Source organism: Oncorhynchus kisutch, linkage group LG8 (genome assembly GCF_002021735.2).
Source record: "Oncorhynchus kisutch isolate 150728-3 linkage group LG8, Okis_V2, whole genome shotgun sequence".
Taxonomy (NCBI): domain Eukaryota; kingdom Metazoa; phylum Chordata; class Actinopteri; order Salmoniformes; family Salmonidae; genus Oncorhynchus; species Oncorhynchus kisutch.
In genome coordinates, this window is record NC_034181.2 from 52,661,003 (window position 1) to 52,677,080 (window position 16,078).

General features: G+C 41.4%; 1 protein-coding gene across 1 annotated transcript in view; it reads left to right on the forward strand.

Annotated features, from left to right (window-relative positions):
• The window catches only part of LOC109895304 (ALK tyrosine kinase receptor), a 150,935-nt gene that overhangs the window by 106,024 nt on the left and 28,833 nt on the right, over positions 1 to 16,078 (forward strand). Inside the window, exons 15-19 of the mRNA XM_020488917.2 lie at positions 642 to 755; positions 3,999 to 4,185; positions 11,148 to 11,238; positions 11,566 to 11,630; positions 12,785 to 12,914. Coding sequence (XP_020344506.2) covers positions 642 to 755; positions 3,999 to 4,185; positions 11,148 to 11,238; positions 11,566 to 11,630; positions 12,785 to 12,914 — 587 coding nt within the window. The remainder of the gene's footprint in view (positions 1 to 641; positions 756 to 3,998; positions 4,186 to 11,147; positions 11,239 to 11,565; positions 11,631 to 12,784; positions 12,915 to 16,078) is intronic.

Consider the following 16,078-nt stretch of genomic DNA (forward strand, 5'->3'; position numbering starts at 1 on the left):
ACCTAAGTGTATGTAAACTTCTGACTTCAACTGTAAGTTCCTGTAAACCTGATAACTGGGAAATATACACATTCAGAGATACAGTTATGTTGAGATCCCAAAACAACTGCTCTGACATAATTGTTCTTGACCCACAGACCTTTCAAACTGTTTGGATTACAGAAATATGTTTCATTATTCAACCTTTTGATGTCACCGTACTGCAACGTCTCTCTCTGTGGTAGCAATGGAATTTAACTTCCATTTCTGAATGAGTGGGAGAGAGCGTTTTCCTGCAGGTATTTACGACCGTCATAAAACTGTGGTGGGAGAGAGGGGGGGATCTGGCGCATATGATCCTCACCCAAAAGGGCAAGTCCTGACAGCACGCACACACACATAGTGTTTGATATGGGTAAGTTTAGGCTCTCCAAACATTCACACCTGGCTCGATGGGCAATCAGCAAGCAATTGTCTGGACTTGAACAGAAAAGTGAACATTCACACCTTTGGAATGTTTTTTATTCAACCGATATATAGCAATATAGTATTGATAAAATGCAACAGCATTTAGTGTCCATCACTAATATTCAGATAATGTCGTGGTGCTCTTCAAATAAGATGTATTTGACCCAGATCTGATCTCTTCTCTCCCCTGACAGAGGTGTCTCCCCTGCCTCCCCAGCCCTCCCTGTCCCAGTTGGCCCTGGTTCTGTCTGTGGGGACCTCAGCCCTCATTGCTGCCCTGCTGTTGGCTGTGTCTGGAGTCATGATCAGTAGGTGGTAAAATGCATAGGATACAAATGCAGACTTATACGGGGACACAAATGCACTCACACTTTTAGCACGAGGAATATTGCATACGTAGGCATTTGGGGTTATCCATACATACTGTACTGTGAGCACACAACACACACCATTGCATCTGAACACATGTTATGTGCGTGTATGTACAGTTCAAGTCAAATGTTTGGACACACTTACTCATTCCAGGGTTTTTCGTTATTTGTACTATTTTCTACATTGTAGAATAATAGTGCAGACATCACAAATATGAAATAACACATTTGGAATCAAGTAGTAACCAAAACAACTTTGCATTCTCTAAACCAGTTTCACCTGGAATAATTTTCCAACAGTCTTGATGTAGTTCCCACATATGCTGAACACTTGTTGACTGCTTTTCCTTCACTCTACGGTCCAACTCATCCCAAACCATCTCAATTGGGTTGAGGTCGGGTGATGATGGAGGTAAGGTCCTCTGATGCAGAACTCCATTACTCTCCTTCTTTGTCAAATAGCCCTTACACAGACTGGAGGTGTGTTGTCATTGTCCTACCAGTGCAAACCATATGGGATAGCGTATCACTTCAGAATGCTGTGGTATGCTAGTTAAGTGTGCCTTGAAGTCTAAAAAAATCACTGACAGTGTCACCAGCAAAGCACCCCCACACCATCACACCTCCTCCTCCATGCTTCACGATGGGAACCACACATGAGGAGATCATCCGTCTAAATTAAATCATATCAAATGTTATTTGTCACATGCGCCAAATACAACCTTAGACCTTAAATTCTTACTTACAAGCCCTAACCAACAATGCAGATTTAAAAAAATACCTAAAAACTAAGAATAAGACATAAAAGTAACAAATATTTAAAGAACAGCAGTAAAATAATAATAGCAAGACTATATACAGGGGGGTACCGGTACATAGTCAATGTGCGGGAGCACCGGTTAGTTGAGGTAATTGAAGTAATATGTACAGTACATGTACGTAGGTTCAGTTATTAAAATGACTCTGCATAGATAACAGAGAGGGGGGGGGGCAATGGAGGTAGTCTGGGTAGCCATTCAATTAGATGTTCAGGAGTCTTATGGCTTGGGGGTAAAAGCTGTTTAGAAGCCTCTTGGACCTAGACTTGGCACTCCGGTACCGCTTGCCATGCAGTAGCAAAGATACATTTTTTGACTAGGGTGGCTGGAGTCTTTGACAATTTTTAGGGCTATCCTCTGACTGCCTGTTATAGAGGTCCTGGATGGCCCCAGTGTTTTACTGGGCCGTACGCACTACCCTCTGTAGTGCCTTGCGGTCAGAGGCCGAGCAGTTGCCATACCAGGCGTGGACGCAACAAGTCAGGATGCTCTCGATGGTGCAGCTGTAGAGGATCTGAGGATCCATGCCAAATCTTTTCAGTCTCCTGAGGGGGAATAGCTTTTGTCATGCCCTCTTCACGACTGTGTTGGTGTGCTTGGACCAAGTTAGCTTTTTGGTGATGTCTAATGTCCATTGCTCATGTTTTTTGACCCAAGCTAGTCTCTTCTTATTATTGGTGTCCTTTACTAGTGGTTTATTTGCAGCAATTCATCAATAAAGGTCTGATTCACGCAATCTCCTCTGAACAGTTGATGTTGAGATGTGTCTGTTATTTGAGCTCTGTGAAGCATTTATTTGGGCTGCAATTTCAGAGGCTGGTAACTGTAATGACTAATCCTCTGCAGCAGAGGTCTTCCTTTCCTGTGGCGGAACCTCGAGAGCCAGTTTCATCATAGCGCTTAATGTTTTTTTGCTACTGCACTTGAAGAAACTTTCAAAGTTCTTTTAAATGTTCCGTATTGACTGACCTTTGTGTTTTAAAGTAACGATGTACTGTCGTTTCTCTTTGCTTTTTTGAGCTGTTCTTGCAATAATATGGAACTTGGTCTTTTACCAAATAGGGCTATCTTCTGTATTCCACCCCTATCTTATCACAATACAACTGATTGGCTCAAATGCATTTTAAGAAGGAAAGAAATTCCACCAATTAACTTTTAACAAGGCTCACCCGTTAATAGAAAGGCATTCCAGGTGACTACCTCGTGAACCTGAAAGAATGCCAAGAGTGTACAAAAGCTGTCATCAAGGCAAAGGGTGGCTACTTTTTTGAAGAATCTCAAAAATAATATCTATTTTGATTTGTTTAACACTTTTTTGGTTACTACATGATTCCATAACTGTTATTTCATAGTTGATGTCTTCACTATTATACTACACCCTTGAATGAGTAAATGTGTCCAAACTTTTGACTGGTACTGTATGTGCATAAACACACAAACAGGAATATTAATGCACACACACACACATTTCATTTACATTCTTTACAAACACCCACTCGTCCACACTGTCACTTACAAAGGCTGTAGATTCCCTGGAGACTTCTACACAGAATCCGAAAGCACTTACTTACTAGAATAAATACCCTTGGAGGGGGGCTTCATCACATCAGCTGCAGCATGATGTACAGGTGGGGGAAGAAGACGTGTGGCGGCATTGCCACAATGAATGATACACACACGAGCGCGCGCCCACACACCCACCCACACACACTGATGAATGAAAGACACTAATGATGGACAACCAGTTAACTGGCAGTTGACAGAGCTCGTGCATTACCAGTTCATAAATAAATAAGTTCACATATTGTAAATTCAGCAACTTATGTGTTTGCAGCCCTGGTCGGAGCAGTTTGTTTGTCTGCTGCAGCGCTCTAGCGTGTTAATGTGTGTATGTGTACATGTGTATAAGAGGGGGATTGGGAGTGTGTGTCGCATACTGTATGTGGCTGTCCTACTGGTTGACTTTTGTGTATGTCATGTGGTGTGTTTGTTTCCATGTGTATATATACTGTTTATTTGCATTCTGCATAGACATATGTTCTTGACATACTATAATAATATTTGGTCACACTTTAATCAGAGTATGCTTTCTAAAGGTGTAGTGAACCCTTTATAAGGCCTACGCAGATACTTCAGTATTATTTCACAAGCACATTTCATACTATATACATTAAAGGGTGGCATAAGGGTCATGACACATTTGGCACAGCACCAGAAGAAAGCACCTGTTATCACCAATCATATGTTTACCGTTTGCATATGAAGCGCCTGTTGACGATGTACCAACATGGGTCCTTTTTTACATCCCTTCACATATCTGTCCATATTTCCTCATAGTATATGTATATTCTTGTCTATGCAGTGTACAGACGTAAGCATACAGAGCTACAGTCCATTCAGCTGGAGCTCCAGAGCCCGGACTGTAAACTGAGCAAGCTGAGGGCTTCAACCATCATGACTGACTACAACCCCAACTACTGCTTCGCTGGGAAGTCCGCCTCTGTCAACGACCTGAAGGAGGTGCCCCGACGCAACATCTCCCTCACCAGGTACACTAGCCTTTAAAAGGTCATAAACAACAACAACAATTAGAATAAGTTTACTTCAGCGGTCTTAAAACTTGCTTCACACACTACCACCTGGGTGATGCCACAGCAGTCATTTGAGCTAGAAATCTCACCACACATCAGGGTAGTGTTCACTAGGGGGCCGATTCAGACTTAGGAAATGTACACATTTCTTACACACCTTTCTCAGTAGTTGATATTCAGACTTGCCTATGCAGGTGCGTAATGGGCTCTATAGGTGTGGCTATCTTGCAGGCACTGAATAAATGTAATCCAACCATTGAAAATCCTCCCAATTGCTGTTTAAGTTCATTCAATAGGGTTTTCAGCGTGTTTATCTTAAGTCATCCCGTTAAATACGGTGTAACTTTAATTCAAATTTTGTCGACAGACTCACTAGAATACATCGAGAGAACAGGTTCAGAATAAAGAGATCAGTGAAAGAAAACCATTTAGATATATGCCTATTTTGATATTTAGATATATGCCATTTCAGCTTCAACAGGTCCACTTGAAAATACACTGATCTTGTCGATTATTTAGTCAAATTCTTGAGTTAGGAATGTATGTATCAATAAAATGAAGAAGAAAAAAACATGTTTGGAGATCCTTTATGCAGTGAATATATTGATGAATCCAAAATACAGTGGTTTGATTCATCCTGAAAGTTTCCATATTCAAATTCAATCCATGAAATATTGGAAGTGTACAATAGGGGTTGAACAATAATTGTCACGAATCCCTTTTGGCCCGACAGTCTAGGGGAGATGGTAACGAGACCCATAACATAACTCATGCAATTTATAATAGTGACAAAGTAAAAGTGAGAACGAAATAACCACGACAACTGAAATCTACAGTCAAACTCAGGGTTTATTAGTAAACACACGGTAATGGGGGGCAGGAAAAGGGGCTGAGCTGGACCCAAGGAAAGAAACAATAAGCATCCAAAACACCCCTAAACTAGACTAGCCTATTTCAACAACCACTAACTAACTAACCAAAAATACAGTGGGTGGTCCGCCCAGTTCTAACTAGTCTTTTTAACTAAGTTTACCTACGGGTAGTGTATGCCCATGGGCGACTTGTCTTGGTTCCCCCTTTTCCCACCAGCAAACAAACACAAACACCATAACCAAAAACAATACTCACAGGTGAGGACAAAGTGATATGGAGGTGCTCAAACAAAAGATAGCTCATTACATAAAGAGAGATAGAGACATAGTAGGAGAGGGTGAAAAAGAGCGATCTGCAGACATGACATTTACAGAGAGATTGAGCTCCAGAGCAAACAACTGACAGGGTTTTTAAACCAAGGGAAAGGAACTGTGATCGGGTAGGAAACAGGAGGAGGTGTGTCTTCTGATTGATTGGTGACTGATTGGGGAGTGATGATTTTCACCTGTGAGGGGAAAAGGAGAGAAAAGAACACAGGATACATACACACACACACACACACAGGATACCTATATCCATAACAATAGTCCTATAAACCAACCCTAATCCTCACTAATCATGGAACTGTATGACCACAGTCCAGTCATCGTGAACCGTGCACCAGGCTCCATGTTTAAACTGCCACATGTGGTCTGAATTCCATAATGATTCAAATGGGCTACATGTCCCAAATTGTCATGGATCCCTCTGGAACTTTCATTGCGCCCTATTCCTACTGATTGTATTTGTATTACAATCAGTAGTGGTTGTACATGTACAAATGTGCCCTTTGTTCACCACGGCGCTGTCGATTTATTGTTACAATGTCCGTTGGTGCGTGTGAGTACCTGTCTTGTGTGTTTTGGCTTTTGAGCATTTGTGGATTGCGCAGATGATTACGGGTCTCGTCCGGTGTGTTAATCATCGTGCACATGTGCTATTTATTCAAGGTACTCCTCACTCTTTTGTTTTGGGTTTCTAGCCTTTGTTTTTGTTACGTGTTTGTTTGGTCTTCGTCCCAGTGCCTTTACACGGCACACCGTAATTTAGGGTATAATAAAAGATATATATATATATTTCACATTCCTATGCCTGTCTCCCGAATCATTGTTACCAACGTGACACAAATTATTACACAATGTGAGCCTTATATAGTCCACTATTGCTAGCGACTCTCAGGAACAACTACACGGGACGTGACAGAGAAAAGAAAGGTTACAAATTTAGACTAGTTTCCTACAAAGGAAACTAACACTAAGGTGTCAGTTATAAATGTATTTGGGTATTACTGATGGTGGCTGCCGATAGTGGCTAATATTTAACATGATACAAATTGTAAAATAGCCTAAAACTGAGAAAAGCCCTTGCATATAATTAAACCATTCTAAAGCACATTCAATCAACTATGCAGGTTTGGTGCTGCAGAGGCCTATAATAGCTTGGGTCTCCAAATTTCATCCCCACAAATTATGAGGGCATACAATAAAAACTCTGAATAAAGGCACAGCTATTTTTAGTCTACTTCACTGTTGAAAAGGGGCCGTGATACATGTCATGTTGATATGGTTTTCAGTTTGTTTCTATATGGTTTCTCATTCGTGTCTTGGGATCATAAGGAAAAATCATCTAAAACAATTTTTGTGTGTTTTACAATCCCCTTCTCAAAATGGATGACTTTTTACCTCTCTCTTATTAATAGCACTTAGCAATTTTTTTATTACAGTGCATGTAGAATGCTTTTATTTCCATCAGAAAAAATTAATTAGATGCTTTTTACACTTGGAACCGGTAGGTTCGATCGACCTTATTTGTGGTACAATTATGAGGGAATTGAGTCACTGTCAAAATACGGCATATCTGTAGACACACCTCTGCCACACCTTCATGTCTTTGATATCCACCCCAAAAGAATAGTTGGTGAATAGCATAATATTATCATTCTTAAGTTCAAGGTCTGGATACGGGTAGAGAGAATATTGCATAAAAAGGGAATTGTTCCATTAACCACACAATAACTCTTGACGGAATTCCCCCCTAGGCACATAGTGCCTATTTGAAAGTGTACACACCCCTCACAGTTTTGTCACATTTTGCTGCCTGGAACATCTATCTAAAAAAAAATTAAACTAGATGTTTTTCCTACAGATCTACACAATCACCTGCACATTTTCAAAGTGAAAGAAAAAGTATAGACGTTTTTTTTTTAATTAATAACTTAATAACAAACTTAAAACGAAGATGTCTTGATTGCGAATGTCTTCACAACCCAGAATTGATACTTGGTGGAAGCCCCTTAGGCAGCAATTACAGCTATAAATCATTTTGAATAAGATTCTACCAACTCTACACAACTCTTAGGGCAACATACAGTGCATTCGACAAGGATTCAAACCCCTGGACTTTTCCCCCAAAAATGTTTAAATAGAGCCTTAATCTTAAATGGATTAAATACATGTTTATCCTCATCAATCTACACAAAATACCCCATAATGACAAAGTGACAAGAGGTTTTTAGAAATGTTTGTCATTTATTAAAAATAAAAAACAGAAATACCTTATTTACATAAGTATTCAGACCCTTTGCTATGAGACTCAAGATTAAGCTCAAGTGCATCTTGTTTCCATTGATCGTCCTTGAGATGTTTCCCCAACTTGATTGGAGTCCACCTGTGGTAAATTCAATTGATTGGACATTATTTGGAAAGGCAAACACCTGTCTATATAAGGTCCCACAGTTGATAGTGCATGTCAGAGCAAAAACCAAGCCATGAGGTTGAAGGAATTGTCCATGGAGCGCCGAGACAGGATTGTGTTGAGACACAGATGTCTAATGTCCATTGCTCGTGTTTCTTGGCCCAAGCAAGTTTCTTCTTATTATTGGTGTCATTTAGTAGTGGTTTCTTTGCAGCAATTCAACCACGAAGGCCTGATTCACAGTCTCCTCTGAACAGTTGATATTGAGATTTTCCTGTTACATGAACTCTGTGAAGCATTTATTTGGCCTGCAATTTCTGAACTTATCCTCTTCAGAAGAGATCATTCTGGGTCTTCTATTTCTGTGGCGGACCTCATGAGAGCCTGTTTCACCATAGTGCTTGATGGTATTTGCAACTGCACTTGAAGAAACTTTCAAAGTTCTTGAAATTGTCTGTATTAACTGACCATCATACCTTAAAGTAATGACGGACTGTTGTTTATCTTTGCTTATTTGAGCTGTTCTTGCCATAATATGGACTTGGTCATTTACTAAATAAGGCTATTTTGTGTATAGCACCCCTACATTTTCACAACACAACTGATTGGCTCAAACGCATTAAGAAGGAAAGAAATTCCACATATTAATTTTTAACAAGGCACACCTGTTAATGAATTGAAACGCATTCCAGGTGACTTCCTCATGAAGCTGGTTGAGACAATGCCAAGAGTGCGCAAAGCTGTCATCAAGGCAAAGGTTGGCTATTTGAAGAATCTCAAATATAAAATATATTTTGATTTGTTTAACACTTTTTTGGTTACTACATTATTACATGTGTTATTTCATAGTTGTGATGTCTTCACTATTATTCTACAATGTAGAAAATAGTAAAAAATAAAGAAAACCCTTGAATGAGTAGGTGTTCTAAAACTTTTGACCGGTAATGTAATATTTCAGAATATTTTTCATTTTATCTTTTTAAACCAGTTTTTTCTTTGTCATTATGGGGTATTGTGTGTAGATTGAAGAGGGGAAAAAACAATTTAATCCTTTTTAGAATAAAGCTGCAACGTAACAAATTGTGGAAAATTTGAGGTGGTCTGAATACTTTCCCAATGCATCCATCGTTTTTGTAAAAATGGCAAAAGAAATGTAAAATGTTCAGTAATTTTGGTTGTGAATCATTGATGGACAGCAGTCTTTGAATTTTAAGCAGATTTAAAGTAAGGCCTGAGACTGGATCTCTGGGGAACACTCAACACCTATTGGAAAGCCATTCTGGTGTGTCTTTGGCATTCAATTTGTATAATTGTCCCTCTGAAAAATAAATAGGCAGGTTTTCCTTACCTGGGCTTTGCTCCTTTCGTATATATTTTGATCCTGATAAACTCCTACCTTGCATACCCATAACATAATGTTGCCAACACAATACTTGAAAATACATCCACCCAATAATAAATGACATCAACTGTGAATGCTTACTGCCTTGCAAAAGTATTCAGCCCCCTTGGCATTTTTCCTATTTTGTTGCATAACAACCTGTAATTTAAATAGATTTTATTTGGATTTCATGTAATGGATGGATATAATGGTGAAGTGAAATGAAGAAAATAAATTCTAAAAAATAAAAAACTGAAAAGTGGTCCATGCATATGTATTCAACCCCTTTGCTATGAATCCCCTAAATAAGATCTGGTGCAGCCAATTACCTTCAGAAGTCACATAATTAGATTGCACACAGGCGGACATTAATTAACTAAGTGTCACATGTTCTGTCACATGATCTACGTATATATACGCCTGTTCTGAATGGCCACAGAGTCTGCAACACCACTAAGCAAGGGGCACAACCAAGCATGCGGCACTATGAAGACCAATGAACTCTCCAAACAGGTCCGGGACAAAGTAGTGGAGAAGTACAGATCACTGTTAAAAGATGGAAAGAATATGGCACCACAACAAACCTGTCAAGAGAGGGCTGCCCACCAAAATGCACAGACCAGGCAAGGAGGGCATTCATCAGAATGGCAACAAAGAGACCAAAGATAAGCTTGAAGGAGCTGCAAAGCTCCACAGCGGAGATTGGAGTATCTGTCCATAGGACCACGTTAAGCCGTACACTCCACAGAGCTGGGCTTTATGGAAGAGTGTTCAGAAAAAAAGCCATTGCTTAAAGAAATAAAATGAGCAAACACATTTTGGTGCTCGCCAAAAGGCATGTGGGAGACTCCCAAACATATGGAAGAAGGTACTCTGGTCAGATGAGAGTAAAATTGAACTTTTTGGCCATCAAGGAAAACGCTATGTCCGGTGCAAACCAAACACCGCCCATCACCCTGAGAATACCATCCCCACAGTGAAGCATGGTGGTGGCAGGATCATGCTGTGCGGATGTTTTTCATCAGCAGGGACTGGGAGACTAGTCAGGATCGAGGGAAAGATGGTCAAAATTGAAGGATTGATGGATGGCGCTAAATGCAGGGTAATTCTTGAGGGAAACCTGTTTCAGTCTTCCAGAGATTTGAGACTGTGACAGAGGTTCACCTTCCAGCAGGACAATTTTACTTTTATTTTACATTTATTTAACTAGGCAAGTCAGTTAAGAACCAATTCTTAGTTTCAATGACGGCCTAGGAGCAGTGGGTTAACTGCCTTGTTCAGAGGCAGAACAACAGATTCTCACCTTGTCAGCTCGGGGATTCGATCTTGCAACCTTTCAGTTACTAATTCAACGCTCTGACCACCAGGCTACCTGCCACCCCAATGACCCTAAGCATACTACTAAAGCAATATTCGAGTGATTTAAGGGGAAACATTTAAATGTCTTGGAATGGCCTATTCAAAGCCCAGACTTCAATCCAATTTTGAATCTGTGGTATGACTTAAAGATTCCTGTACACCAGTGGAACCCATCCAACTTGAAGGAGCTGGAGCAGTTTTGCCTTGAAGAATGGGCAAAAAACCCAGTGGCTAGATGTGCCAAGCTTATAGAGACATACCCCAAGAGACTTGCAGCTGTAATTGCTGCAATTGGTGGCTCTACAAAGTATTGACTTTGGGGGGTGAATAGTAAAAATAGGAAAATGCCAAGGGGAGTGAATACTTTCGCAAGCTACTGTATGTTGTAGTGTGTACTGTGGGTGCATTGTGAAGGAATTATTGAGGAATACTTTCGCTTTACATTTGGTCTATAAGACATTATCTTACCAATATGCATCTCAAAGTTTGTGAGCCCTTTCGTTTGTCTGTGTGCGTGTGTGTGTGTGTGTGTGTGTGTGTGTGTGTGTGCGTGTTCTTCCTTGTATGTGTATAGGGGGCTGGGACATGGTGCCTTTGGTGAAGTGTATGAAGGGATGGCAGCGGGGATACCTGGAGAGCCCAGTCCCATGCAAGTAGCAGTCAAGGTGAGCCCTGACACAAACGAGAAATAAACAAACAAACTTAACACACAGAATATACTGGGCCTCATTCATCTGTAATGTCAGCAAGAATGTGTGTGTATTGGGTACGTATTTTATTCACAAACATTTCAGTGAGCTTATGTAGATTTTTTTATTGAACCTTTATTTAGGCAGGGGAGTCCTATTGAGACCCAGGTCACTTTTTTGATGGAGCCCTGCAATGAGCCCTACTGTGTAGATGTATCCTTAGTTCTGCACATCTGTCTACACAGCATTGTCTATGTTCTCTCTGAATGTCCTCATTGTGTGTTCTGTGTGCATCCCCTATAGACACTCCCTGAGGTGTGCTCTGAGCAGGATGAGCTTGACTTTCTCATGGAGGCTCTCATTATCAGGTAACACAAACCACGTTTCCATCCACAGTTTTCATGCAAGCAAAGTCATACTGTATGCAAATAAATCACAACAGGTGTGATGGAAACAAAGTGTTAGTACAATTTCACAAATGTTGACAGACAATTTGTTCATTCGACATGGTGGGATCTTTTTGTGTTTGTAAAATTAATTATGTGACAATTGCGGTGGAAACTATTTTATGTGCAATTATTTATATATAAACCATCATATCGAAGTAAACTTGGAGCCACCCGATGATATGCTCCATTGGCTACCACTACAACGTGGAAAAGCATTAGAGTTTATAGGAAGATTTGATTAACTTTCCTGGTGGTTAAGTGATGAGCTTCATGCACATTTCCAATAAATATCTAGGGTTTTATTTGAAGGCTCGTGACACGATGATAAACACTTGGCTACCAATTATCAAATAAAAATGACGTTGGTCTCATTCCATTTCATAATTTAAAACCTACCCCCATTTTGTCAGCTGACTGTTGTCTAGAGAGCATGCTCCAAAACCAGATGGCGTGCATATGATATGCTATAAAACGCAACAGTTTGTTTTGACAAAACTGTCAGTGGAGTTGAAAATGTGACTTATGTTCTTTTATTTTTATGTGAACTACCTCATCACGCACAGCCTTTTATCCACAACAAATCAATGTGATGGAAAAATGTCCATATTGTTTTATGCAGATTTTTTAATATTAACATGAACATCTCTCGGCAATTGGATGGAAACCTAGTTACAGTCACACAAACCCAAGCACACGCATGCACGCACTTAAACTCTCTCTCTCTCTCTCACACACACACACACACACACACACACACACACACACACACACACACACACACACACACACACACAGCTTTTGGTTGAAGACATATTGCAAACATGCTCCATGGCAGATCATTCTTCAGCAACCATGTACTGTAATCTCACTTCCTTTCCAACCCTCTCCTTCTCCCTTTACTTTCCCCTTTCCTCCCTCTATCTCCCCCTCATCCCCAACTCTCTCCCTTCTTTCCTTCTTCCTCCTCCCTCCTTTCCTCTCTCTCCTCCCTCCTCTCACTCCTTCACCCCTCTCCTCTCTCCCTCTCCTCCCTCCATTCCTCCTCCCTCTCTTTTATCCCTCTCCCCCTGCAGTAAATTCAGCCACCAGAACATAGTGCGGTGTATAGGGGTGAGTCTACAGGCCCTACCACGCTTCATCCTATTGGAATTGATGGCTGGAGGAGACCTCAAGAGTTTCCTGAGAGAGACGCGACCCAGACTGGTCAGTTCAGTTGCCAGTTTGTCTCGTATATTTTAAAATGTACAGTACGTTAGTTCAGAGCGGTAGTGCTTTAGTGCACAGCTCAAGTGCTTTTTGTTAGAGGAATATGTTGTCTTGCTCTAAGTCACAACAGCCAGAGATGGTACCTTGGAGCAGAGATTTCTGAAACCTTGAGAAGTAAGCTTGACTACATTTGCCAAATTGTTAAAAGGTTTGAATAAATGCAACAGTTGGACAGTGGATAACTGTAGTTTTTTTTCAATCACATATTGACTGGATAATAGCACTTAAAATGTTTTACTGGCAATGGACAAATAAAGAATGAAGTTCAGGGATTTTGGTGGAATTAGGGTATTCAATTTATTGTAACATTTTTATTTTTGTTTCTTAGAATGCACTCATATATACAATATATTCTCTTATGGTATCAGGTATTATTTTAATATTTTGTTTGAATAAAATGATATGTGCCTCATTCCATAAATACACTAGGTATATTAGCATATAAACTACATGACCACACACACAATATGTGTGTATGTGTATGTATGTGGACACGTGCTCTTCTGGGAAGGCTTTCTAAAGTGGCTTGCGAAAGTATTCACCCCCTTGGTATTTTTACTATTTTGTTGTCTTACAACCTGGAATTAAAATAGATTTCTGGGGGGTTTGTATAATTTAATTTACACAACATGCCAACCACGTTGAAGATGAACATTTCTATTGTGAAACAAACAAGAAATAAGACCCCCAAAAAATTAAAACTTGGGTGTTCATAATTATTCTCCCCCCCAAGTCAATACTTTGTAGAGCCACCAATTGCAGCAATTACAGCTGCAATTCTCTTGGTGTATGTCTCTATAAGCTTGGCACATCTAGCCATTCTTCAAGGCAAAACTGCTCTAGCTCCTTCAATTTGGATGGGTTCCACTGGTGTACAGCAATCTTTACGTCATACCACAGATTCTCAGTTGTTTCCCTTTAAACCACTCAAGTGTTGCTTTAGCAGTATGCTTAGGGTCATTGTCCTGCTGGAGGGTGAACGTCCGTCACAGTCTCAAATCTTTGGAAGACTGAAACAGGTTTCCCTCAAGAATTTTCCTGTATTTAGCGTCAATCATTCCTTCAATTCTGACCAGTTTCCCAGTCCCTGCCGATGAAAAGTATCCCCACAGCATGATGCTGCCACCACCATGCTTCACTTTGGGGATGAAGTTCTCAGAGTGATAAGTTGTTGGGTTTGCCCCAGACATAGCATTTTCCTTTCCTTTGAGTTTTGGTGGGCAGCCCTCTCTAGGCAGGTTAGTTGTGGTGCCGAATTCTTTCCAATTTTTTAGTAAGGGTTTTAATGGTGCTCCGTGGGATTATCAAAGTATCTGATATTTTTTTGTAACCGAACCCTGATCTGTACTTTTCCACAACTTTGTCCCTGACCTGTTTGGAGAGCTCCTTTGTCTTCATGGTGCCACTTGCTTAGTGGTGTTGCAGACTCTGGAGCCTTTCAGAACAGGTGTATATACACTGAGATCATGTGACAGATCGTGTGACACAGATTGCACACAGGTGGACTTTATTTAACTAATTATGTGACTTCGGAAGGTAATTGGTTGCACCAGATCTAATTTAGGGGCTTCATAGCAAAGGGGGTGAACACATATGCACAGACCACTTTTCAGTTTTTTATATTTTTGCATTTTTTTAAACACTTTTTTTTAAAATTTCACTTCACCAATTCAGACTATTTTGTGTATGTCCATTACATGAAATTCAAATTAATATCTATTTTAAATTACAGGTTGTAATGCAATAAAATAGGAAAAATGCCAAGGAGGATGAATACTTTTGCAAGGCACTGTACTAGTGTCACACCCTGACCATAGTTTACTTTGTATATTTCTATGTTTTGGTTGGTCAGGGTGTGACCTGAGTGGGCATTCTATGTTTCATGTCTAGTTTGTCTATTTCTATGTCTGACCTGATATGGTTCTTAATCAGAGGCAGGTGTTAGTCATTGTCTCTGATTGGGAACCATATTTAGGTAGCCTGGGTTTCACTGTGTGTTTGTGGGTGATTGTTCCTGTCTCTGTGTTTGCACCAGATAGGACTGTTTCGGTTTCTTTACGTTCATTTACGTTCTTTGTTTTGTAGTGTTTGTATTGATTCGTGTTTTTTACGTTTGTTTATTAAACATGGATCACAATCTACACGCCGCATTTTGGTCCGACTCTCCTTCACCACAAGATAACCGTTACAGAATCACCCACCACAACAGGACCAAGTGGCGTGGTAACAGGCAGCAGGTGCAGCGTGACAAGAATTTCTGGACTTGGGAGGAAATCCTCGACGGGAGAGGACCCTGGGCTAAACCAGGGGAGTGTAGCTGCCCCAAGGTGCAGCAAGAGAAGGAATGGACATGGGAGGACGAACTGGATGGTGAAGGACCCTGGGCTCAGCCTGGAGAATATCGCCGCCCCAAAGAAGAACTGGAGGCGGCGACAGCTCAGAGACGCAGGTATGAGGAGGCAGCACGGCGACGTGGATGGAAGCCTGAGAGTCAGCCCCAAAAATGTATTGGGAGGGGGCTCACAGGGAGTATGGCTACGCCAGGTAGGAGACCTGTGCAAACTCCCTGTGCTTACCAGGGGGCTAGAGAGACCGGGCAGGCACCGTGTTATGCAGTGGTGCGCACGGTGTCCCCGGATGCATAGCCCGGTGCGGTATATTCCAGCTCCGCGTATCGGCCGGGCTAGATTGAGCGTCGAGCCAAATGCCATGAAGCCGGCTCTACGCATCTGGTCCCCAGTGCGTCTCCTTGGGCCGGCTTACATGGCACCAGCCTTGCGCTCGGTGTCTCCGGTTCGCCTGCATAGCCCAGTGCGGGCTATTCCACCTCGCCGCACTGGCAGGGCCACCGAGAGCATTCAACCAGGTAAGGTTGGGCAGGCTCGGTGCTCAAGAGCTCCAGTGCGCCTGCACGGTCCGGTCTATCCAGTACCACCTCCACACCCCAGCCCTCCGGTAGCAGCTCCTGTGCGTGTTCTCGGTCCAGTACCACCAGTGCCAGCACCACGCATCAGGCCTACAGTGCGCCTAGCCTCTCCTGCGCTGCCGGAGTCTCCCGCCTGTTCAGCGCTACCAGAGCCTTCCTCCTCTCCTGCGCTGCC